Consider the following 26579-nt stretch of genomic DNA (forward strand, 5'->3'; position numbering starts at 1 on the left):
TTCCCCTGGAGATTTCCCATTTTCCCCTGGAGATTTCCCATTTTCCCCTGGAGTTTTCCCATTTTCCCTGGAGATTTCCCATTTTTCCCTGGAGGTTTCCCATTTTCCCCTGGAGATTTCCCATTTTCCCCTGGAGATTTCCCATTTTTCCTGGAGGTTTCCCATTTTTCCTGGAGATTTCCCATTTTTCCCTGGTGGTTTCCCATTTTTCCCTGGAGGTTTCCCATTTTTCCTGGAGATTTCCCATTTTTCCCTGGAGATTTCCCATTTTTCCCTGGAGTTTTCCCATCTTCCCCTGGAGATTTCCCTTTTTTCCCTGGAGATTTCCCATTTTCCCCTGGAGATTTCCCATTTTCCCCTGGAGGTTTCCCATTTTCCCCTGGAGATTTCCCATTTTCCCCTGGAGATTTTCCATTTTTCCTGGAGGTTTCCCATTTTCCCCTGGAGATTTCCCATTTTTCCTGGAGATTTCCCATTTTCCCCTGGTGGTTTCCCATTTTCCTGGAGGTTTCCCATTTTCCCCTGGAGATTTCCCATTTTTCCCTGGAGTTTCCCCCTTTTTCCCTGGAGGTTTCCCATTTTTCCTGGAGGTTTCCCATTTTCCCCTGGAGATTTCCCATTTTTCCCTGGTGGTTTCCCATTTTCCCCTGGAGATTTCCCATTTTCCCCTGGAGATTTCCCATTTCCCCTGGAGTTTTCCCATTTTCCCTGGAGATTTCCCATTTTTCCCTGGAGGTTTCCCATTTTCCCCTGGAGATTTCCCATTTTCCCCTGGAGATTTCCCATTTTTCCTGGAGGTTTCCCATTTTTCCCTGGAGATTTCCCATTTTTCCCTGGTGGTTTCCCATTTTTCCTGGAGATTTCCCATTTTTCCCTGGAGATTTCCCATTTTTCCTGGAGATTTCCCATTTTTCCCTGGTGGTTTCCCATTTTTCCCTGGAGGTTTCCCATTTTTCCTGGAGATTTCCCATTTTTCCCTGGAGATTTCCCATTTTTCCCTGGAGTTTTCCCATCTTCCCCTGGAGATTTCCCTTTTTTCCCTGGAGATTTCCCATTTTCCCCTGGAGATTTCCCATTTTCCCCTGGAGGTTTCCCATTTTCCCCTGGAGATTTCCCATTTTCCCCTGGAGTTTTCCCATTTTCCCTGGAGATTTCCCATTTTTCCTGGAGATTTCCCATTTTCCCCTGGTGGTTTCCCATTTTCCTGGAGGTTTCCCATTTTCCCCTGGAGATTTCCCATTTTTCCCTGGAGGTTTCCCATTTTCCCCTGGAGGTTTCCCATTTTTCCCTGGAGGTTTCCCATTTTTCCTGGAGATTTCCCATTTTCCCCTGGTGGTTTCCCATTTTCCCCTGGAGATTTCCCATTTTCCCATGGAGATTTCCCATTTTTCCCTGGAGTTTCCCCCTTTTTCCTTGGAGGTTTCCCATTTTTCCTGGAGGTTTCCCATTTTCCCCTGGAGATTTCCCATTTTCCCCTGGAGATTTCCCATTTTCCCTGGAGTTTTCCCATTTTTCCCTGGAGGTTTCCCATTTTTCCCTGGAGGTTTCCTATTTTCCCCTGGAGATTTCCCATTTTCCCCTGGAGGTTTCCCATTTTCCCCTGGAGATTTCCCATTTTTCCTGGAGGTTTCCCATTTTCCCCTGGAGGTTTCCCATTTTCCCCTGGAGATTTCCCATTTTCCCTGAAGATTTCCCATTTTCCCTGGAGATTTCCCATTTTTCCTGGAGGTTTCCCATTTTCCCCTGGAGATTTCCCATTTTCCCCTGGAGATTTTCCATTTTCCCCTGGAGATTTCCCATTTTCCCCTGGAGATTTCCCATTTTTCCCTGGAGGTTTCCTATTTTCCCCTGGAGATTTTCCATTTTTCCCTGGAGGTTTCCCATTTTCCCCTGGAGATTTCCCATTTTTCCCTGGAGGTTTCCTATTTTCCCCTGGAGATTTCCCATTTTCCCTGGAGGTTTCCCATTTTTCCCTGGAGTTTTCCCATTTTCCCCTGGAGATTTCCCATTTTCCCCTGGAGGTTTCCCATTTTTCCCTGGTGGTTTCCCATTTTCCCCTGGAGGTTTCCCAGTTTCCCCTGGAGATTTCCCATTTTCCCTGGAGGTTTCCCATTTTTCCCTGGAGATTTCCCATTTTCCCCTGGAGTTTCCCCCTTTTTCCCTGGAGATTTCCCATTTTCCCCTGGAGTTTCCCCCTTTTTCCCTGGAGATTTCCCATTTTTCCCTGGTGGTTTCCCATTTTCCCCTGGAGATTTCCCATTTTTCCTGGAGATTTCCCATTTTTCCCTGGAGGTTTCCCATTTTTCCCTGGAGGTTTCCCATTTTTCCCTGGAGATTTCCCATTTTTCCTGGAGATTTCCCATTTTTCCTGGAGGTTTCCCATTTTCCCCTGGAGGTTTCCCATTTTCCCCTGGAGATTTCCCATTTTCCCCTGGAGGTTTCCCATTTTTCCTGGAGGTTTCCCCTTTTCCCCTGGAGGTTTCCCCTTTTCCCCTGGAGGTTTCCCATTTTTCCCTGGAGATTTCCCATTTTTCCCCTGGAGGTTTCCCATTTTTCCTGGAGATTTCCCATTTTTCCCTGGAGATTTCCCATTTTCCCTGGAGATTTCCCATTTTTCCTGGAGATTTCCCATTTTCCCCTGGAGATTTCCCATTTTTCCTGGAGGTTTCCCATTTTTCCTGGAGGTTTCCCATTTTCCCCTGGAGATTTCCCATTTTCCCTGGAGATTTCCCATTTTCCCCTGGAGTTTCCCCCTTTTTCCCTGGAGATTTCCCATTTTTCCCTGGTGGTTTCCCATTTTCCCCTGGAGATTTCCCATTTTCCCTGGAGATTTCCCATTTTCCCTGGTGGTTTCCCATTTTCCCCTGGTGGTTTCCCATTTTTCCTGGAGGTTTCCCATTTTTCCCTGGTGGTTTCCCATTTTCCCCTGGAGATTTCCCATTTTTCCTGGAGATTTCCCATTTTTCCCTGGAGGTTTCCCATTTTTCCCTGGAGGTTTCCCATTTTTCCTGGAGATTTCCCATTTTTCCTGGAGGTTTCCCATTTTCCCCTGGAGGTTTCCCATTTTCCCCTGGAGATTTCCCATTTTCCCCTGGAGGTTTCCCATTTTTCCTGGAGGTTTCCCCTTTTCCCCTGGAGATTTCCCCTTTTCCCCTGGAGGTTTCCCATTTTTCCCTGGAGATTTCCCATTTTTCCCCTGGAGGTTTCCCATTTTTCCTGGAGGTTTCCCATTTTCCCCTGGAGATTTCCCATCTTTCCCTGGAGTTTTCCCATTTTCCCTGGAATGCTCTCGCTGCAGAGATCGTGTGTGACCCCCTGCTGGATTACAACGTCTGGAGCTCCCTGCAGCCCATCAACGCCTCGGGCCGGCTGCCGCCCGAGCAGCGCCTGCTCCTGGCGGCCACCAGGGTGAGTTCCCGCGGGAATCCTGGGGAAAATCCTGGGAAAATCCCTGGGGAAATTGTGGGAAAATCCCAAGGGGAATCATGGAAAAAGTTCCTGGGGAAATCCTTAGAAAATCCCAGGGAAAATCAGTGAAAAATTGTGGGAAAATCCTGGGGAAATTGTTGGAAAAATCCCTGGGGAAATTGTGGGAAAATTCTGGGAAAATCATGGGGAAATAGTGGGAAAAATCCCTGGGGAAATCATAGGGAAATCCTTAGAAAATCCCAGGGAAAATCCTGGAAAAATCCTGGGAAAATCGTGGGGAAATAGTGGGAACAATCCTGGGAAAATCCCTGGGGAAATTGTGGGAAAAATCCCGGGGGGAATCATGGGAAAATCATGGGGGAATCATGGGAAAAGTTCCTGGGGAAATTGTGGGGAAATCCCTGGGGAAATCCTGGGAAATCGTGGGGAAATTGTGGGAAAATCCTGGGGAAATTGTGGGAAAAATCCCTGGGTAAATTGTGGGAAAATTCTGGGAAAATCATGGGGAAATAGTGGGAAAAATCCCTGGGGAAATCATAGGGAAATCCTTAGAAAATCCCAGGGAAAATCCTGGAAAAATCCTGGGAAAATCGTGGGGAAATAGTGGGGAAAATCCTGGGAAAATCCCTGGGGAAATCCCAGGAAAAATCCTGGGAGAAATTGTGGGGAAACCCTTAGAAAATCCCAGGGAAAATCCTGGGAAAATCGTGGGGAAATTGTGGGAAAAATCCTGGGGAAAACCCTGGGGAAATTGTGGGAAAAATCCCCGGGGGAATCATGGAAAAATCATGGGGGGATCATGGGAAAAATCCCTGGGGAAATCGTGGGGAAATCCTTAGAAAATCCTGGGGAAATCATTGGAAAAATCCTGGGAAAATCGTGGGGAAATTGTGGGAAAATCCCGGGAAAATCCCTGAGGAAATCGTGGGGAAATCCTTAGAAAATCCCAGGGAAAATCCTGGAAAAATCCTGGGAAAATCGTGGGGGAATCATGGAAAAATCCCTGGGGAAATCGTGGGAAAAATCCCTGGGGAAATCGTGGGGAAATCTTTAGAAAGTCCCAGGGAAAATCACTGAAAAATCGTGGGGAAATCCTGGGGAAATAGTGAGAAAAATCCCTAGGAAATTGTGGGGAAATTGTGGGAAAATCCTGGGAAAATTCTGGGAAAATCCCTGTGGAAATAGTGGGGAAATCCTTAGAAAATCCCAGGGAAAATAATTGAAAAATTCTGGGAAAATCATGGGGAAATTGTGGGAAAAATCCTGGGGAAATCCCTGGGGAAATCGTGGGAAAAATCCCGGGAGGAATCATGGAAAAATCCCTGGGGAAGTCGTGGGGAAATCCTTAGAAAATCCCAGGGAAAATAATTGAAAAATCCTGGGGAAATTTCTGGGGAAATTGTGGGAAAAATCCCTGGGGAAATCGTGGGGAAATTGTGGGAAAATCCTGGGAAAATCATGGGGAAATAGTGGGAAAAATCCCTGGGGAAATCATAGGGAAATCCTTAGAAATCCCAGGGAAAATCCTGGAAAAATCCCAGGGAAAAATTGTGGGGAAATCCCTGGGGAAATTGTGGGAAAAATCCCAGGGTGAATCATGGAAAAATCATGGGAAAAATCCCTGGGGAAATAGTGGGGAAATCCCTGGGGAAATCCTGGGAAAATCATTGAAAAATCGTGGGGAAAATCCTGGGGAAATTGTCGAAAAATGCCTAGGAAATCGTGGGGAAATTGTGGGAAAAATCCTGGGAAATCCCAGGGAAAATTGTGGGGGAATCCCAGGGAATATCGTGGGGAAATCCTGGGGAAATCCCAGGGAAAATCCCTGAGGAAATCCTGGGGAATTCCTTAGAAAATCCCAGGGGAAATCATTGAAAAATCCTGGGAAAATCGTGGGGAAATTGTGGGAAAAATCCTGGGGAAATCCCTGGGGAAATTGTGGGAAAAATCCCGGGGGGAATCATGGAAAAATCATGCGGAAATAGTGGGAAAAATCCGTGGGGAAATCATGGGAAAAATCCCTGGGAAATCGTGGGGAAATTGTGGGAAAATTCTGGGAAAATTCCTGGGGAAATCATGGGAAAAATCCCAGGGAAAATTGTGGGGGAATAATGGAGGAAATCCTGGAGAAATAATGGAAAATTCTTGGGAAAATCATGGGGAAGTCCCTGGAAAAATGCCAGGGAAAATCGTGGAAAAGTCCTTGGAAAAAATCCTGGGAACATCTCTGGGAAAATCGTGGGGAAATCCCAGGTAAATCATGGGAAAATCCCAGGAAAATCCCAGAAAAATCATGTGAAAATCCCATGGAAATTGTGTTTTGGGGTTGTTCCCTGTTCCATTCCTGGTGTTTTCCAGGTGGCCACACACTCGTTTTCCCACAACATTCCCAATTTTTCCCAGAACATTCCCATTTTTCCAGAACATTCCCATTTTTCCCCTTTTCCAGGTGGACAGCCCCTCGATTTTCTGGAACATTCCCATTTTTCCCCTTTTCCAGGTGGACAGCCCCTCCTTTTCCTTGTTCCCATTCCCATTTTCCCCATTTTTCCCATTTTTCCCCTTTTCCAGGTGGACAGCCCCTCCTTTTCCCTGTTCCTATTCCCAATTTTCCCATTTTTCCCCTTTTCCAGGTGGACAGCCCCTCCTTTTCCTTGTTCCCATTCCCATTTTTCCCCTTTTCCAGGTGGACAGCCACTCGTTTTCCCTGTTCCCATTCCCATTTTTCCCATTTTTGCCATTTTTCCCATTTTTCCCCCTTTTCCAGGTGGACAGCCCCTCCTTTTCCTTGTTCCCATTCCCATTTTTCCCATTTTTCCCCTTTTCCAGGTGGACAGCCACTCGTTTTTCTGGAACATTCCCATTTTTCCCCTTTTCCAGGTGAACAGCCCCTTGTTTTCCTTGTTCCCATTCCCATTTTCCCATTTTTCCCCTTTTCCAGGTGGACAGCCCCTCATTTTCCCTGTTCCCATTCCCATTTTTCCCATTTTTCCCCTTTTCCAGGTGGACAACCCCTCCTTTTCCTTGTTCCCATTCCCATTTTCCCATTTTTCCCCTTTTCCAGGTGGACAGCCCCTCATTTTCCCTGTTCCCATTCCCATTTTTCCCATTGTTCCCCTTTTCCAGGTGGACAACCCCTCGTTTTCCCTGTTCCCATTCCCATTTTTGCCATTTTTCCCATTTTTCCCCTTTTCCAGGTGGACAGCCACTCGTTTTCCTTGTTCCCATTCCCATTTTTCCCATTTTTCCCCTTTTCCAGGTGGACAGCCCCTCCTTTTCCCTGTTCCCATTCCCATTTTTCCCGTTTTCCCCCTTTTCCAGGTGGACAGCCCCTCGTTTTCCTCGTTCCCATTCCCATTTTTCCCGTTTTCCCCCTTTTCCAGGTGGACAGCCCCTCGTTTTCCTCGTTCCCATTCCCATTTTTGCCATTTTTGCCATTTTTCCCCTTTTCCAGGTGGACAGCCCCTCATTTTCCCTGTTCCCATTCCCATTTTTCCCGTTTTTCCCCTTTTCCAGGTGGACAGCCCCTCGTTTTCCCTGTTCCCATTCCCATTTTTCCCGTTTTCCCCCTTTTCCAGGTGGACAGCCCCTCGTTTTCCCTGTTCCCATTCCCATTTTCCCCCTTTTCCAGGTGGACAGCCCCTCCTTTTCCCTGTTCCCATTCCCATTTTTCCCCTTTTCCAGGTGGACAGCCCCTCGTTTTCCTCGTTCCCATTCCCATTTTTCCCGTTTTTCCCCTTTTCCAGGTGGACAGCCCCTCATTTTCCCTGTTCCCATTCCCATTTTTCCCGTTTTTCCCCTTTTCCAGGTGGACAGCCACTCGTTTTTCTGGAACGTGGCCCCGGGTGCCGAGGCCGCCGTCGGCTCCTTCGTTTCGCTGCTCGCGGCCGCCCAGGCCCTGCAGGCGGCGCCCGGCGCCCAGAGCCTGCCCAGGAACGTCCTCTTCGTCTTCTTCCAGGGGGTGAGAGCGGGAATTCCCCGGGATCCATCCCGGGATCCGTCCCAGGATCCTCGGGATCCAGCCCCAGATCCTTTGGGATGGGTTTTTCCCGGGTTTTTGGGTGGGACTGGGCTCAGCTCAGCTCCCAGGAACGTCCTCTTCAGGGGGGTGAGAGAGGGAATTCCATGGGATCCATCCCAGAATTCCATGGGATTCTTCCCAGCATCCATCCCAGGATCCATCCCAGGATCTTTGGGATCCATCCCAGGATCCAGCCCAGGATCCATCCCAGGATCTTTGGGATCCATCCCAGGATCTTTGGGATCCATCCTGGGATCCAGCCCAGATCCTTGGGATGGGTTTTTCCCAGGTTTTTGGGTAGGATTGGCTCAGTTTTCCTTTCCTTTCCTTTCCTTTCCTTTCCTTTCCTTTCCTTTCCTTTCCTTTCCTTTTTCCTTTCCTTTCCTTTCCTTTCCTTTCCTTTCCTTTCCTTTCCTTTCCTTTCCTTTCCTTTCCTTTCCTTTCCTTTCCTTTCCTTTCCTTTCCTTTCCTTTCCTTTCCTTTCCTTTCCTTTCCTTTCCTTTCCTTTCCTTTCCTTTCCTTTCCTTTCCTTCCTTTCCTTTCCTTTCCTTTCCTTTCCTTTCCTTTCCTTTCCTTTCCTTTCCTTTCCTTTCCTTTCCTTTTGTTTTCTTTTTTTTCTGCTTTTTCTGTTTCTTTCTCTTCTTTTTTTCCTTTGCTTTTCTTTCTTTTTTTGTTCATCCTCTTTATTTTCTTTCCTTTTCCATTTCTTTCCTTTTCATTCCTTGGTTTTACCTTTCTTTCCCCTTTCCCCTTTCCCCTTTCCCCTTTCCCCTTTTCCTTTCCCCTTTTCCTTTCCCCTTTCCCATTTTCCTTTCCCCACACCAGAATTCCAGGACTTTCCCCTTTCCCTTTTTCCCCTTTCCCTCTCCCCACGCTGGCATTCCGGGAATTTCCCCTTTTCCTTTCCCCTTTTCCTTTCCCCTTTTCCTTTCATTTTCCTTTTCCCTTTTTCCTTTTTCTTCCCCCTTTCCTTTCCCCTTTCCCTTTTTCCCTCCCCGTTTCCTTTCCCCTTTCCTTTTCCCTTTTTCCTTTTCCCCTTTTCCCATTCCCCTTTCCCAGAATTCTGGAAATTTCCCCTTTTCCTTTCCCCTTTTCCTTTCCTTTTCCCTTTTCCCTTTTTCCTTTTTTTTTTCTCCCTTTCCTTTCCCCTTTCCCTTTTTCCCACCCCCTTTCCTTTCCCCTTTCCCCTTTCCTTTTCCCTTTTCCCTTTTCCCCCTTTTCCCATCCCCCTTTCCTAGAATTCTGGAAATTTCCCCTTTTCCTTTCCCCTTTTCCTTTCCTTTTCCCTTTTCCCTTTTTCCTTTTTTTTTTCTCCCTTTCCTTTCCCCTTTCCCTTTTTCCCACCCCCTTTCCTTTCCCCTTTCCCCTTTCCTTTTCCCTTTTTCCTTTTCCCCTTTTCCCATTCCCCTTTCCCAGAATTCTGGAAATTTCCCCTTTTCCTTTCCCCTTTTCCTTTCCTTTTCCCTTTTCCCTTTTTCCTTTTTTTTTTCTCCCTTTCCTTTCCCCTTTCCCTTTTTCCCACCCCCTTTCCTTTCCCCTTTCCCCTTTCCTTTTCCCTTTTCCCTTTTCCCCTTTTCCCATTCCCCTTTCCTAGAATTCTGGAAATTTCCCCTTTTCCTTTCCCCTTTTCCTTTCCTTTTCCCTTTTCCCTTTTTCCTTTTTTTTTCTCCCTTTCCTTTCCCCTTTCCCTTTTTCCCTCCCCCTTTCCTTTCCCCTTTCCTTTTCCCTTTTCCCTTTTCCCCCTTTTCCCATCCCCCTTTCCTAGAATTCCGGGAATTTCCCCTTTTCTCTTTCCCTTTCTTTTTTCCTTTTCCCTTTCCCCTTTCTCCTTTTTACCTTTTCCTTTTCCCCTTTCCCTTTCCCTCTGCCCAGCCCGGAATTCCGGGAATTTCCCCTTTTCCCTTCCCCCTGCCCACGGCATTCCGGGATTTCCGTTTTCCAGGAGAGCTTCGATTACATCGGCAGCTCTCGCCTGGCGTTCGACATGGAGCAGGAGAAGTTCCCGCTGCGCCTGGAGAACATCGGCGCCTTCCTGGAGCTGGGCCAGGTCCGGAATTCCCTGAGATTCCAGGAATTCTGGCAATTCCCTGAGTTTTCCCTGAATTTCCCTGAGTTTCCCCTGGGATTCCCTGAGTTTTCCCTGAATTTCTCATCCCAGCTGTGATTTTTTTCCTGGAATTTCCATTGAGAGCCCCAGAATTCCCACCCTGGGGCTGGGTTTTCCCTGGAATTCCCATTCCAAATCTGATTTTCCTGGCATTTCCACTCAGGGGCTGAATTTTCCCCAGAATTCCCATTCCAACTCTGATTTTCCTGGAAATCCTACCCAGGGGCTGAATTTTCCCCAGAATTCCCATTCCAACTCCGATTTTCCTGGAATTCCCACCCAGGGGCTGAATTTTCCCTGGAATTCTCATGTCAGCCCAGATTTTTCCCTGAATTTCCCATCCCAGCTGGATTTTCCCTGGAATTCCCACCCTGGGGCTGAGTTTTCCCTGGAATTCCCAGCCCTGATTTTCCCGGATTTCCCGGGCTGTTTCCAGGTGTCCCTGCGAAACGACTCCGTGCTCTGGATGCACACGGATCCTGTGTCCCGGCGCAACGAATCCGTGGAATCCCAGGTGAGCCCGGAATCCTGGAATGTTCCCCATCCCAGAGAATCCCTGGGAATGTTCCCCATCCCAAAGAATCCCAGGAATGTTCCAGCATTCCTGGAATTCCTGGAATTCCCAGCATTCACAGAATTCTTAGCATTCCTGGAATTCCTGTCATTCCCTCATTCCCACTATTCTCACCATCCCCTCATTCCCAACATTCCCATTGTTCCCAACATTCCCATCATTCCCCTTGTTTTCCAGGTCCACTCGGTGCCATCATTCCCATCATTCTCATCATTCCCTCATTCCCGTCATTCCCGTTGTTTTCCAGGTCCGGTCAGTGCTGTCATTCCCCTCATTCCCTCATTCCCTCATTCCCATCATTCCCGTCATTCCCGTTGTTTCCCAGGTCTGCTCCATGCTGTCATTCCCTCATCCCCATCATTCCCGTCATTCCTTCATTCCCATTGTTTCCATCATTCCTTCACTCCAATCCTTCCCATCATTCCCGTCATTCCTGTTATTCCCGTTGTTTTCCAGGTCCAGTCTGTGCTGTCATTCCCGTCATTCCCTTATTCCCTCATTCCCACATTCCCGTTGTTTTCCAGGTCCGGTCGGTGCTGGCCGCTCTCCGCGGTTCCGGCTGCGGCATTCCCGTCATTCTTTCATTCCCGTCGTTCCCGTTATTCCCGTTGTTTCCCAGGTCCGCTCCGTGCTGTCATTCCCTCATTCCCACATTCCCGTTGTTTCCCAAGTCTGCTCGGTGCTGGCCGCTCTCCGCAGTTCTGGCTGCAGCATTCCAGTCATTCCCATCATTCCCTCATTCCCATCATTCCCACATTCCCGTTGTTTCCCAGGTTCGCTCAGTGCTGTCATTCCCTCATTCCCCCATTCCCGCTGTTTCCCAGGTCCAGTCCGTGCTGTCATTCCCTCATTCCCTCATTCTCCCATTCCCGCTGTTTCCCAGGTCCAGTCCGTGCTGGCATTCCCTCATTCCCTCATTCCCGCTGTTTCCCAGGTCCAGTCCGTGCTGTCATTCCCTCATTCCCTCATTCCCCCATTCCCGCTGTTTTCCAGGTCCAGTACGTGCTGGCATTCCCTCATTCCCTCATTCCCCCATTCCCGCTGTTTCCCAGGTCCAGTCCGTGCTGGCATTCCCTCATTCCCCCATTCCCGCTGTTTCCCAGGTCCAGTCCGTGCTGGCATTCCCTCATTCCCCCATTCCCGTTGTTTCCCAGGTCCAGTCCGTGCTGGCATTCCCTCATTCCCTCATTCCCCCATTCCCGCTGTTTTCCAGGTCCAGTACGTGCTGGCATTCCCTCATTCCCCCATTCCCGCTGTTTCCCAGGTCCAGTCCATGCTCTCATTCCCTCATTCCCTCATTCCCGCTGTTTCCCAGGTCCAGTCCGTGCTGTCATTCCCTCATTCCCTCATTCCCTCATTCCCCCATTCCCGCTGTTTCCCAGGTCCAGTCCGTGCTGGCATTCCCTCATTCCCTCATTCCCCCATTCCCGCTGTTTCCCAGGTCCAGTCCATGCTCTCATTCCCTCATTCCCCCATTCCCGCTGTTTCCCAGGTCCAGTCCATGCTGGCATTCCCTCATTCCCCCATTCCCGCTGTTTCCCAGGTCCAGTCCGTGCTGGCATTCCCTCATTCCCCCATTCCCGTTGTTTCCCAGGTCCAGTCCGTGCTGTCATTCCCTCATTCCCTCATTCCCCCATTCCCGCTGTTTCCCAGGTTCAGTCCATGCTCTCATTCCCTCATTCCCGCTGTTTCCCAGGTCCAGTCCGTGCTGTCATTCCCTCATTCCCTCATTCCCTCATTCCCCCATTCCCGCTGTTTCCCAGGTCCAGTCCGTGCTGGCATTCCCTCATTCCCTCATTCCCCATTCCCGCTGTTTCCCAGGTCCAGTCCATGCTGGCATTCCCTCATTCCCCCATTCCCGCTGTTTCCCAGGTCCAGTCCGTGCTGGCATTCCCTCATTCCCCCATTCCCTCATTCCCGCTGTTTCCCAGGTCCAGTCCGTGCTGGCATTCCCTCATTCCCCATTCCCGCTGTTTCCCAGGTCCAGTCCGTGCTGGCATTCCCTCATTCCCTCATTCCCCCATTCCCGCTGTTTCCCAGGTCCAGTCTGTGCTGGCATTCCCTCATTCCCCCATTCCCGCTGTTTCCCAGGTCCAGTCCGTGCTGGCATTCCCTCATTCCCCATTCCCGCTGTTTCCCAGGTCCAGTCCGTGCTGGCATTCCCTCATTCCCTCATTCCCGTTGTTTCCCAGGTCCAGTCCGTGCTGGCATTCCCTCATTCCCTCATTCCCTCATTCCCGCTGTTTCCCAGGTCCAGTCCGTGCTGGCATTCCCTCATTCCTTCATTCCCCCATTCCCGCTGTTTCCCAGGTCCAGTCCGTGCTGGCATTCCCTCATTCCCTCATTCCCCCATTCCCGCTGTTTCCCAGGTCCAGTCCATGCTGGCATTCCCTCATTCCCTCATTCCCGCTGTTTCCCAGGTCCAGTCCGTGCTGGCATTCCCTCATTCCCTCCTTCCCCCATTCCCGCTGTTTCCCAGGTCCAGTCCGTGCTGGCATTCCCTCATTCCCCCATTCCCCCATTCCGCTGTTTCCCAGGTCCAGTCTGTGCTGGCATTCCCTCATTCCCTCATTCCCGCTGTTTCCCAGGTCCAGTCCGTGCTGGCATTCCCTCATTCCCTCATTCCCTCATTCCCCCATTCCCCCATTCCCGCTGTTTCCCAGGTCCAGTCCGTGCTGGCATTCCCTCATTCCCTCATTCCCGCTGTTTCCCAGGTCCAGTCCGTGCTGGCATTCCCTCATTCCCTCATTCCCGCTGTTTCCCAGGTCCAGTCCATGCTGGCATTCCCTCATTTCCTCATTCCCGCTGTTTCCCAGGTCCAGTCCGTGCTGGCATTCCCTCATTCCCTCATTCCCGCTGTTTCCCAGGTCCAGTCCGTGCTGGCATTCCCTCATTCCCCCATTCCCGCTGTTTCCCAGGTCCAGTCCGTGCTGGCATTCCCTCATTCCCTCATTCCCTCATTCCCGCTGTTTCCCAGGTCCAGTCCGTGCTGGCATTCCCTCATTCCCCCATTCCCCCATTCCCGCTGTTTCCCAGGTCCAGTCTGTGCTGGCATTCCCTCATTCCCTCATTCCGGCTGTTTCCCAGGTCCAGTCCGTGCTGGCATTCCCTCATTCCCTCATTCCCTCATTCCCCCATTCCCCCATTCCCGCTGTTTCCCAGGTCCAGTCTGTGCTGGCATTCCCTCATTCCCCCATTCCCGCTGTTTCCCAGGTCCAGTCCATGCTGGCATTCCCTCATTCCCTCATTCCCGCTGTTTCCCAGGTCCAGTCCGTGCTGGCATTCCCTCATTCCCCCATTCCCGCTGTTTCCCAGGTCCAGTCCGTGCTGGCATTCCCTCATTCCCCCATTCCCTCATTCCCGCTGTTTCCCAGGTCCAGTCCGTGCTGGCATTCCCTCATTCCCCATTCCCGCTGTTTCCCAGGTCCAGTCCGTGCTGGCATTCCCTCATTCCCTCATTCCCCCATTCCCGCTGTTTCCCAGGTCCAGTCTGTGCTGGCATTCCCTCATTCCCCCATTCCCGCTGTTTCCCAGGTCCAGTCCGTGCTGGCATTCCCTCATTCCCCCATTCCCGCTGTTTCCCAGGTCCAGTCCGTGCTGGCATTCCCTCATTCCCTCATTCCCGTTGTTTCCCAGGTCCAGTCCGTGCTGGCATTCCCTCATTCCCTCATTCCCTCATTCCCGCTGTTTCCCAGGTCCAGTCCGTGCTGGCATTCCCTCATTCCTTCATTCCCCCATTCCCGCTGTTTCCCAGGTCCAGTCCGTGCTGGCATTCCCTCATTCCCTCATTCCCCCATTCCCGCTGTTTCCCAGGTCCAGTCCATGCTGGCATTCCCTCATTCCCTCATTCCCGCTGTTTCCCAGGTCCAGTCCGTGCTGGCATTCCCTCATTCCCTCCTTCCCCCATTCCCGCTGTTTCCCAGGTCCAGTCCGTGCTGGCATTCCCTCATTCCCCCATTCCCCCATTCCCGCTGTTTCCCAGGTCCAGTCTGTGCTGGCATTCCCTCATTCCCTCATTCCCGCTGTTTCCCAGGTCCAGTCCGTGCTGGCATTCCCTCATTCCCTCATTCCCTCATTCCCCCATTCCCCCATTCCCGCTGTTTCCCAGGTCCAGTCCGTGCTGGCATTCCCTCATTCCCTCATTCCCGCTGTTTCCCAGGTCCAGTCCGTGCTGGCATTCCCTCATTCCCTCATTCCCGCTGTTTCCCAGGTCCAGTCCATGCTGGCATTCCCTCATTTCCTCATTCCCGCTGTTTCCCAGGTCCAGTCCGTGCTGGCATTCCCTCATTCCCTCATTCCCGCTGTTTCCCAGGTCCAGTCCGTGCTGGCATTCCCTCATTCCCCCATTCCCGCTGTTTCCCAGGTCCAGTCCGTGCTGGCATTCCCTCATTCCCTCATTCCCTCATTCCCGCTGTTTCCCAGGTCCAGTCCGTGCTGGCATTCCCTCATTCCCCCATTCCCCCATTCCCGCTGTTTCCCAGGTCCAGTCTGTGCTGGCATTCCCTCATTCCCTCATTCCGGCTGTTTCCCAGGTCCAGTCCGTGCTGGCATTCCCTCATTCCCTCATTCCCTCATTCCCCCATTCCCCCATTCCCGCTGTTTCCCAGGTCCAGTCTGTGCTGGCATTCCCTCATTCCCCCATTCCCGCTGTTTCCCAGGTCCAGTCCATGCTGGCATTCCCTCATTCCCTCATTCCCGCTGTTTCCCAGGTCCAGTCCGTGCTGGCATTCCCTCATTCCCTCATTCCCGCTGTTTCCCAGGTCCAGTCCGTGCTGGCATTCCCTCATTCCCTCATTCCCGCTGTTTCCCAGGTCCAGTCCGTGCTGGCCGCTCTCCGCGGTTCCGGTTCCCTCTCGGGGCTCTCCCTGCGGGAGCCGGGCGAGTCGCGGCCCCTCCCCCCCTCGGCCCTGCAGCGCTTCCTGCGGGCGCGCGGCGACCTGGCGGGCGTGCTGCTTAGCGACCACCAGGGGGCGTTCCGGAACAGGTAACCACTGCTGGGAAAAACGGGAATGAATAACGGGAATAACGGGAATGCTGGGACGGGCACGGCTGCTGAGCGACCACCAGGGGGCGTTCCGCAACAGGTAACCACTGCTGGGAAAAACGGGAATGAATAACGGGAATAACGGGATGGGCACAGCTGCTGAGCGACCACCAGGGGGCGTTCCGGAACAGGTAACCACTGCTGGGAAAAACGGGAATGAATAACGGGAATAACGGGAATGCTGGGACGGGCACGGCTGCTGAGCGACCACCAGGGGGCGTTCCGCAACAGGTAACCACTGCTGGGAAAACGGGAATGAATAACGGGAATAACGGGAATGCTGGGACGGGCACGGCTGCTGAGCGACCACCAGGGGGCGTTCCGCAACAGGTAACCACTGCTGGGAAAAACGGGAATGAATAACGGGAATAACGGGAATGCTGGGACGGGCACGGCTGCTGAGCGACCACCAGGGGGCGTTCCGCAACAGGTAACCACTGCTGGGAAAAACGGGAATGAATAACGGGAATAACGGGAATGCTGGGACGGGCACGGCTGCTGAGCGACCACCAGGGGGCGTTCCGGAACAGGTAACCACTGCTGGGAAAAACGGGAATGAATAACGGGAATAACGGGAATGCTGGGACGGGCACGGCTGCTGAGCGACCACCAGGGGGCGTTCCGCAACAGGTAACCACTGCTGGGAAAAACGGGAATGAATAACGGGAATAACGGGAATGCTGGGATGGGCACGGCTGCTGAGCGACCACCAGGGGGCGTTCCAAAAAAGGTAACACCAAGAAAAATTAATTCTGGCAATTCTGGGAAAAACGGGAATAACGGGAATGCTGGGGCAGGCACGGCTGCTCAGCGACCACCAGGGGGCGTTCCGCAACAGGTAACAACGGGAATTCTGGGAATTAATTCTGGGAATAACGGGAATGCTGGGACAGGCAGGGCTGCTCAGCAACCACCATGGGGCGTTCTGGATGAGGTAACAGCGGGAATTCCAGGAATTCTGGGACAGGTAAAATCTGGGAATGCTGGGACAGGTACAATCTGAGATAGGAGAAGTCTGGGAATTCTTGGAATTCCAGGGCAGGTACAAATCCAGGCATTCCAGGCGTTCCAGCAGGATTTCAGCTTCCTGTGGGAACCCCATGCTGAAAATCTGGGATTTCCAGCAGGATCTGGAATTCCATCCCAGAAATCCGGGAATTCCTGGATTTCCAGTAGGATCTGGAATCCCATCCCAGAAATCCGTGAATTCCGGGATTTCCAGCAGGATCCCACCTTTCCCATCCCAAAAATCCAGGTTTTCCAGCAGGATCTGGAATCCCATCCCAGAAATCTGGGAATTCCAGGATTTCCAGCAGGATCTGGAATTCCATCCCAGAAATCCGGGAATTCCTGGATTTCCAGCAGGATCCCACCTTTCCCATCCCAAAAATCCGGGATTTCCAGCAGGATCTGGAATCCCATCCCGAAAATCCGGGATTTCCAGCTGGATCCGGTCCTTCCCGCGGGAATTCTGGGAATGCTCGGAGAAGCGCGAGGGAATTGCTCGGACAGGCGGGAGAAAATTCCGGCTTTTTTCGGGAGCAGCTCCCTGGCCCGGAGCCAGCGGCGCCGGAGCCGCAGCTGCGCTTCCCGAGGCCGCTCCCGGCGGTTTTTATGGAATTCTTTTCCAGCTGTTTGCTCTCCGTTTCCAGGGTTTTTTTTGGGATCACCCCCTCCGTGACCCCGCTCTGGCTTTTCCAGAGGAGTTCTGGGATCCGCAGGGGGAATTTGGGAATCCCAAAAGCTCCAAATGGGATCCCTTGGGATCATCCCGGCTTTCCTGGGAATGTGGGAATCCGGAATTCCCCTGGAATTCTGGCCAGGATCAGCCATTGATGGGTGATGAAGCGTTCATTGATAAAACCCCTTGGAATTCCCACCTTTTCCTTGGATTTGTTGGGAATTTTTCCCTCCCAGCTCTTGGAATTCATTGATAAAACTCTTTGGAATTCCCATCTTTTCTTTGGATTCTCTGGGAATTTTTTGGGGGAATTTCTTGGATTTCGGGGATTCTTTGGGAATTTTCCCCTCCCAGCTCGTGGAATGGCCTCCAGAATTCCGAGCACAGCCTGGAAAATCCCTGGAATTCCAACGAGAAAAGCCTCGGGAGAGCAAATTCCGACCTCTCCTGGTTAATCCCAGAAAATCCCTCGGGAGAAGCTCTGGAATTCCAAAGCCTCCTCTTTAATCCCAGAAAATTCCTTCGGAAAAGCTCTGGAATTCCAAAGTCTCCTTGTTAATCCCAGAAAATTCTTTGGGAAAAGCTCTGGAATTCTAACGCTTCCTTGTTAATCCCAGAAAATTCCTTGGGAAAAGCTCTGGAATTCCGACTCCCTGTGGTTTATCTGGAAAAATCCGTCAGGAGAAGCTTTGGAATTCCAGCCCTTTCTCATTATTCCCAGAAAATTCCTTGGGAAAAGCTCTGGAATTCCGACCCCTCTCCGAACGGGCTCCTTTCCCAGCGGGGTTTTCCCTCCGGGCTGGGAATTCCGGACTTTTCCCGGCTTTTGTTCCCAGGTATTTCCAGAGCATTTACGACACGGCCGAGAGCCTGGGGCTGCGCTATCCCGAGGGGCTGAGCCCGGAGCAGCGCCTGGAATTCGTCACCGGCACCGCCAAGGTCCCGGCCCAGGGCCGAATTCCCGGAATTCCGGGGGTTTGGGATCCGGGAATTCCTGGGACCCAGGGGATTCATGGGATTTGGGGTCCAGGGGATTCCTGGGGTTTGGGATTCCTGGGATTTGGGATCCGGGAATTCTGGGGGATTGGGGTCCAGGAATTCCTGGGACCAGGGGGATTCCTGGGATTTGGGGTCCAGGGGATTCCTGGGGTTTGAGATTCCTGGGGTTTGGGATTCCTGAGATTTGGGGTTTGGGATTCCTGGGATTTAGGATCCGGGAATTCTGGGGGATTGGGATCCGGGAATTCTGTGGTTTGGGACCCGGGGGATTCCTGGGATTTGGGATTCCTGGGATTTGGGGTCTGGTGTTTGGGATTCGGGATCCAGTGGATTCCTGGGATTTGGGATCCACGGGGTTCCTGGGATCTGGGGGATTCCTGGGATTCAGGAGCAGGGATTCCAGGGATTTGAGATCCAGGAATTCCTGGGATTGGGGTCCGGGAATTCCTGGGATTTGGGATCCACGGGGTTCCTGGGATCTGGGGGATTCCTGGGATTCAGGAGCAGGGATTCCAGGGATTTGAGATCGGGAATTCCTGGGATTGGGGTCCGGGAATTCCTGGGGTTTGGAATATGGAGGATTCCAGGGATTTGGGATCCAGGGGATTCCAGGGATTCAGGATCTGGGATTCCTGGGGTTCAGGATTTGGGACCCAGGGGATTTCAGGGATTTGGGATCCGGGAATTCCTGGGGTTTGGGACCTGGGATTTAGGATTCGGGATCCAGTGGTTTCCTGGGATCTGGGGGATTCCTGGGATTTGGGATCTGGGGGATTCCTGGGATTCAGGAGCTGGGATTCCTGGGATTTGGCATTTGGGATCTGGGGGTTTCCTGGGATTCAGGAGCTGGGCAGGAGTGGGAATTTGAGAGGAGAGAAAGGGAAAAGGTGGGAAAAGTTGGGAAGGAGCTGGGAGGGATTTGGGATTGGGAGAGGGAGAAAAGCTTGGAAAAGGGGCGGGAATAAACCCCAGGGGATTTGGGAAGAGGAGGGAAAAGCTGGGAATGCGGGCGGGAGGGATCCGGGAGCCTTGGGATGGGGAGCTCGGGCCGGAGGCTGATCCCGGAATTCCCAGAATTCCCACAATTCCCGGATTTGTTCCCGTTTTCCAGGCCCTGGCCCAGGTGGCCACGCTGGTGGCCCGGGCTCTGTTCTCCCTGGCGGGGGGAGCTGCCGGCGCCGCCGAGAGCATCCAGGCGGATCCCAAAACGGTGGGAATTCCTGCTGGGAATGCTGGGGGTGCTGGGATGTTGGGAATGCTGCGGTGGGAATCCACACTTGGCCTGGCGTCCCCAGTTTCCCTGGAATTCCCCAGGGTTGGAATCCCTGGGATTGGAATCCCCCATTTACCTGAAATCCCTGGAATCAGGATCCCACATTTTTCTGGGATTCCTGGAATTAGAATCCCCAATTCTCCTGAAATCCTGGAAATAGAATCCCCAATTTACCTGAAATCCCTGGAATCAGGATCCCACATTTTCCTGGGATCCCTGGACCTGAAATCCCTGGAATCAGGATCCCATGTTTTCCTGGAATGCCCAGAATTGGAATCCCTGGGATTGGAATCTTCAATTTACCTGAAATCCCTGGAATCAGGATCCCAGTTTTTTCTGGGATTCCTGGAATTAGAATCCTCAATTCTCCTGAAATCCTGGAAATAGAATCCCCAATTTACCTGAAATCCCTGGAATCAGGATCTCACATTTTCCCTGGAATGCCCAGAATTGGAATCCCTGGGATTGGAATCCCCGATTCTCCTGAAATCCTGGAATTAGAATCCCCAGTTTTCCTGAAATCCCTGGAATTAATATGCCAAATTTTCCTGAAATCCCTGGAATTAAGATCCCAAATTTTCCTGGGATTCCTGGAATCAAAACCCCCAATTTTCCTGGAATTCCCAATTTTCCTGGAATCCCCCATCCCGCCGTCTCCCCGGAATTCCATCTCCTTTCCTGGGAGCCCCTCCCATCCCTGCAGTGCCTTTTGCCTGAGAGAATTCCAGGGAAATTCCCTGAGGGAATTCCGGGTTTTTCCCATCCCTGCAGTGCCTTTTCCCTGAGGGAATTCCAGGGAAATTCCCTGAGGGAATTCCGGGTTTCCCGCAGGTCGCGCGGCTGCTCTACGGATTCCTGCTCAACTCCAACAACTCCTGGTTCCAGTCCCTGATCAAACCCGACCAGAAGGGGATCCTGGGTGAGCAGAGACCCCGATCCCGCTTTTCCTGCTGGAATTCCCAGCCGGAATTCCTCTTTTTCCTGCTGAAATTCCTCTTTTTTCCAGCTGGGATTCCCATTTTCTTCCTGGGATTCCCAGCTGGAATTCCTCTTTTTCCTGCTGGAATTCCCAGCTGGAATTCCTGTTTTTCCTGTGGGGATTCCTAGCTGTAATTCCCATTCCCCAGCTGGAATTCCCGTTCCCAATCCCATTTTTCCTATTTCCTAGCCAGAATTCCTGTTCCCAATCCCGTTGTTCCCGTTCCCGATACCGTTTTTCCCATTCCCCTGTGCGAATTCCTGTTCCAAATCCCACTTTTCGCATTCCAAATCCCATTGTTCCCGTTTTTCCCGTTCCCAATCCAGTTGATCCCGTTTTTCCCATTTTTTCCCATTTTTCCTATTCCTGATCCTGTTGATCCCATTCCCAATCCCATTGTTCCCGTTCCCAATCCCGTTTTTCCCATTGTTCCCATTCCCAATCCCATTGTTCCCGTTGTTCTCGTTCCCAATCCCATTTTCCCCGTTTTTTTCCCATTTTTCCCGTTCCCAATCCCGTTTTTCCCATTCCCAATCCCATTGTTCCCGTTCCCAATCCCGTTGTTCCTGCTGGTTTTCCCACTGCTCCCATTCCCAATCCCGCTCTTCCCATTTTTCCCGCTGTTCCCGTTCCCAATCCCGCTGTTTTTCCCGCTGTTCCCGTTCCCAATCCCACCGTTCCTGCTGTTTGTTTTTCCCGCTGTTCCCATTCCCAATCCCTCCGTTCCCGCTGTTTTTCCCACTGTTCCCGTTCCCAATCCCGCTGTTCCCATTTTTCCCGCTGTTCCCGTTCCCAATCCCACTGTTCCCATTTTTCCCGCTGTTCCCGTTCCCAATCCCACTGTTTTTCCCGCTGTTCCCGTTCCCAATCCCACTGTTTTTCCCGCTGTTCTCGTTCCCAATCCCGCTGTTTTTCCCGCTGTTCCCGTTCCCAATCCCGCTGTTCCCATTTTTCCCACTGTTCCCGTTCCCAATCCCGCTGTTCCCATTTTTCCCGCTGTTCCCGTTCCCAATCCCACTGTTTCTCCCGCTGTTCTCGTTCCCAATCCCGCTGTTTTTCCCGCTGTTCCCGTTCCCAATCCCGCTGTTCCCATTTTTCCCGCTGTTCCCGTTCCCAATCCCGCTGTTTTTCCCGCTGTTCCCGTTCCCAATCCCGCCGTTCCCGCTGTTTTTCCAGGCCCGTTCCCGCAGCACTACGTGGCCGTGTCCAGCCCCACCAACACCACGCAGCTGCTGCAGGCGGTGCTGGGCAACCTGACCGGGGCCAGCGTCAACCTGAGCCGGGAGCAGTGCCAGAATCCCGGGAAAACGCCGGGAACGCTGCCCGAGGTGACCCCAAACCCGGGATTGGGGATTGGGATTGGGATTGACATTGGGATCAGTGCCAGAATCCCGGGAAAACGCCGGGAACGCTGCCCGAGGTGACCCCAAACCCGGGATTGGGGATTGGGATTGGGATTGACATTGGGATCAGTGCCAGAATCCCGGGAAAACGCCGGGAACGCTGCCCGAGGTGACCCCAAACCCGGGATTGGGGATTGGGATTGGGATTGACATTGGGATCGGGGCCAGAATCCCGGGAAAACGCCGGGAACGCTGCCCGAGGTGACCCCAAACCCGGGATTGGGGATTGGGATTGGGATTGACATTGGGATCAGTGCCAGAATCCCGGGAAAACGCCGGGAACGCTGCCCAAGGTGACCTCAAACCTGGGATTGGAGATTTGGGATTGGGATTGGGATCAGGGCCAGAATCCCGGGAAACCACCGGGAATGCTGCCCAAGGTGACCTCAAACCTGGGATTGGAGATTTGGGATTGGGATTGGGATCAGGGCCAGAATCCTGGGAAAACGCCGGGAACGCTGCCCGAGGTGACCCCAAACCCGGCACTGGCATTGGGATTGGGATTGGGATCGGGGCCAGAATCCCGGGAAACCACCGGGAACGCTGCCCGAGGTGACCCCAAACCCGGGATTGGGATTGGGAATGGGATTGGGATTGGGATTGGGATTGGGATTGGGATCAGGGCCAGAATCCCGGGAAAATGCCAGGAACGCTGCCCGAGGTGACCCCAAACCCGGCATTAAGATTGGGATTGGGATTGGGATTGGGATCAGGGCCAGAATCCCGGGAAAATGCCAGGAACGCTGCCCAAGATGACCTCAAACCTGGGATTGGAGATTTGGGATTGGGATTGGGATCAGGGCCAGAATCCTGGGAAAACGCTGGGAACGCTGCCCGAGGTGACCCCAAACCCGGCACTGGCATTGGGATTGGGATTGGGATTGGGATTGGGGCCAGACCCCCAGGAAAACACCGGGAACGCTGCCCAAGGTGACCCCAAACCCGGCATTGGGATTGGGGCCAGAACCCCAGGAAAGCTCCCAGAGCCCAGCTCGAGGTGATCTCGGATTTGAGATGGGATTCGGGTTTTTCCCTGTGTAATTCCCATTTTCCCAGCTCTCATTCCCATTTTTTCCAGCTCTAATTCCCATTTTCCCAGCTCTCATTCCCATTTTTCCCTGTGTAATTCCCATTTTCCCGGTGTCATTCCCAGCTCTATGAGTACTGGTGGGTGCAGGGCCCCCTGGATCCCAATTCCACGTCCCAAATTCCCGGCTGCGTGCGCTCCGGTATCCATCTGTCCCCTGCGCTGTCCCCGGCTGTACTTCCCATTTTTCCCAGCTGTCATTCCCGTTTTTCCCAGCTGTAATTCCCATTTTTCCCTCTGTCATTCCATGTGTAATTCCCATTTTTCCCTGTGTCATTCCCGTTTCCCAGCTCTATGAGTACTGGTGGGTGCAGGGCCCCCTGGATGGGAATTCCACATCCCGAATTCCCGGCTGCGTGCGCTCCGGTGTCCGTCTGTCCCCGGCACTGTCCCCAGCTCTCATTCCCATTTTTCCCAGCTCTCATTCCCATTTTTCCCAGCTCTCATTCCCATTTTCCCTGTGTCATTCCCGTTTCCCAGCTCTATGAGTACTGGTGGGTGCAGGGCCCCCTGGATGGGAATTCCACATCCCGAATTCCCGGCTGCGTGCGCTCCGGTGTCCGTCTGTCCCCCGCGCTCTCCCCGGCCTTCGAGCTGCGCCGCTGGGACTCGCGGGAATTCTCCACCTGGACCGAGAGCCGCTGGAAGGACGTCCGGGCCCGCGTCTTCCTGGTGGCCAGCAGGGAGCTGGAGGTGACACCCGGGGACACCCAGGGGACAGCCGGGGGACAGGGACACTGATGGGACACAGGGATGGGATAGACACAGGGATGGGACAGACACAGGGACACCCAGGGGACATCCAGGGGACATACAGGGACACAGGGATTGGACAGACACAGGGATGGGACAGACACAGGGACACCCAGGGGACAGCCGGGGGACAGGGACACAGGGATGGGACACAGGGATGGGACAGACACAGGGATGGGACAGACACAGGGACACCCAGGGGACATCCAGGGGACATCCAGGGACACAGGGATTGGACAGACACAGGGATGGGACAGACACAGGGACACCCAGGGGACAGCCGGGGGACAGGGACACAGGGATGGGACCCAGGGATGGGACAGACACAAGGATGGGACAGACACAGGGATGGGACAGACACAGGGATGGGACAGACACAGGGACACCCAGGGGACATTCAGGGGACATCCAGGGACACAGGGATGGGACAGACACAGGGACACCCAGGGGACAGCCGGGGGACAGGGACACAGGGATGGGACCCAGGGATGGGACAGACACAGGGATGGGACAGACACAGGGATGGGACAGACACAGGGACACCCAGGGGACATCCAGGGACACAGGGATGGGACAGACACAGGGACACCCAGGGGACATCCAGGGGACATCCAGGGACACAGGGATGGGACAGACACAGGGATGGGACAGACACAGGGATTGGACAGACACAGGGATGGGACAGACACAGGGACACCCAGGGGACATCCAGGGACACAGGGACACCCAGGGGACACCTGGGGGACACAGGGATGGGACAGACATAGGGACACTGAGGGGACACCCAGGGGACATCCAGGGACACAGGGATGGGACAGACACAGGGATTGGACAAACACAGGGACACCCAGGGGACATCCAGGGACACAGGGATGGGACAGACACAGGGACACCCAGGGGACATTCAGGGGACATCCAGGGACACAGGGATTGGACAGACACAGGGACACCCAGGGGACATCCAGGGGACATCCAGGGACACAGGGATGGGACAGACACAGGGACACCCAGGGGACATTCAGGGGACATCCAGGGACACAGGGATTGGACAGACACAGGGATTGGACAGACACAGGGATTGGACAGACACAGGGACACCCAGGGGACATCCAGGGACACAGGGATGGGACAGACACAGGGACACCCAGGGGACATTCAGGGGACAGCCGGGGACACAGGGATGGGACAGACACAGGGACACCCAGGGGACATTCAGGGGACAGCCGGGGGACACAGGGATGGGACAGGGACATCCAGGGAACAGGGACACAGGGATGGGACACTCAAGGGATGTCTAGGGGACACCTGGGGGATACAGGGATGGGACAAACACAGGGACACCCAGGGGACACCCAGGGGACAGGGACACCGAGGGGACACGGATGGTGACACCAAGGGGACACTGGGACATCCAGGGGACACGGGGATGGGGACATCCAGGGACACCCAGGGGACAGGGACACAGGGAGGTGACACAGGGACACCTGGGGGACAGGGACAGGGACACAGGGATGGGGACACAGGGAGGTGACACAGGGACACCCAGGGGACACAGGGATTGGGACACTGAGGGGACAGGGAGGGAGCCTGGGTTGATCCCAATTCCCAAATCCCCAATATTCCAAATCCCAAATCCCAAAATCTCAGTTCCCCAATATCCCCATTATCCCAAATCCCCAGATCCCAAATCCCCAATTCCCAAATCCCCAATTCCCATTTTCCAGCTGCTGACGCTGGCCCTGGGGGTGCTGGTGCTGCTCCTGCATCCCAGGGATCCCTGGAGATCCCAAATCCTCATCCCAGGGATCCCTGGGCACCCTGGGGTGATCCCAAATCCCCAATGTCCCAAATCCCCATTGTCCCAAATCCCCATTCCCGTTTTCCAGCTGCTGACGCTCGCCCTGGGGTGCTGGTGCTGCTCCTTCATCCCAGGGATCCCAAATCCTCATCCCAGAAATCCCTGGAGATCCCCAATATCCCCAATCCCCAATATCCCAAATCCCCAATATCCCCAATCCCCAATTCCCCAATCCCCAATTCCCAAATCCCCATTCCCGTTTTCCAGCTGCTGACACTCGCCCTGGGGGTGCTGGTGCTGCTCCTTCATCCCAGGGATCCCAAATCCTCATCCCAGAAATCCCTGGAGATCCCAAATATCCCCAATCCCCAATATCCCCAATCCCCAATTCCCCAATCCCCAATTCCCAAATCCCCAATTCCCAAATCCCCATTCCCGTTTTCCAGCTGCTGACGCTGGCCCTGGGGGTGCTGGTGCTGCTCCTGTCCCTGCTCTGCACCTTCCTCATCAATTCCAAGGCCTCGCTGCTCTTCAGCCTCCCGGCCCCGCCCGGCCCCTCCGGATACTGAAAATCCGGGAAAAGCTCCCGGGAAAGCCTCAGGAATCCCCCCCGGAGCTCCCAGCGCTGGGAATGCCAGAGGTGTTCCTGGGAAACCTGGAATTCCAGATGGGATCCATGCCCTGGGGGAGGAAGTCCCAGAATTCTGGGTGGGATCCATACCCTGGGGGGAAATTCCCAAATTCTGGGTGGAATTCATGTCCTGGGGGAGAAATTCCCGAATTCCGGGTGGGATCCATGCCCTGGGGGGAAATTCCCAGAATTCTGGGTAGGATCGATGCCCTGGAGGGGAAATTCCCGAATTCCAGGTGAGATCAATGCCCTGGGGAGAATTTCCCAAAATCCCTGGTTGGATTCGATGCCCTGAGTGAAAAATTCCCAGAATTTTGGGTTGCCTGAGTGGCAAATTCCCAAAATTTTCCTGGAATTCCCAGTTTCATAGGGTGGAGCTTTTCCCAAAATCCAGATAAAGGAAGGATAAAGGAGGGGGGGTTGGGAATTGTGAGGAATTCCAGAGGGTCTGGGAATGTCCTGATGGGAAAAGTCCCTTTTTTCCCTGGGATTTGTAAATATTATAAATAAATCTATGGAATTCCCTAGGAACCTTTCTTATTTCCAGGTTTTTCCCTCTTTGGAGCCACAAAAAAAAAAAAAAAAAAATGGGAATCAGGGAAATTTGGGATTTGGGGAAATTTGGGATTTGGGGTTGGGATTAGGTGGGTGAAAGAGACAAGATTTGGATCCCAAATAATTCATGGAAAAGCTTTGGGAAAACTGGTGGGAAGGACACAAAGGGCAGGAGAGGAGCCGGAATTTGGGATAATGAACCAGGAATTTGGGATATTGAACTGGGAATTTGGGATAATGGGCCA

The 26579-nt window shown here is 53.0% G+C and overlaps 1 protein-coding gene across 3 annotated transcripts in view; it reads left to right on the plus strand.

Annotated features, from left to right (window-relative positions):
- The window catches only part of NCSTN (nicastrin), a 40294-nt gene extending 13984 nt beyond the window's left edge, over positions 1-26310 (plus strand). The window contains exons 7-17 of one of the 3 annotated variants that reach the window (XM_053966805.1): positions 3299-3408; positions 7238-7390; positions 9393-9497; positions 9994-10071; positions 14943-15115; positions 17693-17795; positions 18967-19065; positions 19960-20047; positions 21284-21435; positions 23078-23290; positions 25595-26310. In XM_053966805.1, coding sequence (XP_053822780.1) covers positions 3299-3408; positions 7238-7390; positions 9393-9497; positions 9994-10071; positions 14943-15115; positions 17693-17795; positions 18967-19065; positions 19960-20047; positions 21284-21435; positions 23078-23290; positions 25595-25717 — 1397 coding nt within the window. In that variant the 3' untranslated portion in view covers positions 25718-26310. Of the gene's footprint in view, positions 1-3298; positions 3409-7237; positions 7391-9392; positions 9498-9993; positions 10072-14942; positions 15116-17692; positions 17796-18966; positions 19066-19959; positions 20048-21283; positions 21436-22663; positions 22845-22887; positions 23291-25594 lie in introns of those variants that run through there. The other 2 variants (XM_053966803.1, XM_053966804.1) reach the window with 2 other exon arrangements.
- Positions 26311-26579: the final 269 nt, after the last annotated feature.

This window comes from Vidua chalybeata, chromosome 29 (assembly GCF_026979565.1).
Source record: "Vidua chalybeata isolate OUT-0048 chromosome 29, bVidCha1 merged haplotype, whole genome shotgun sequence".
NCBI classification, from domain to species: Eukaryota; Metazoa; Chordata; class Aves; order Passeriformes; family Viduidae; genus Vidua; species Vidua chalybeata.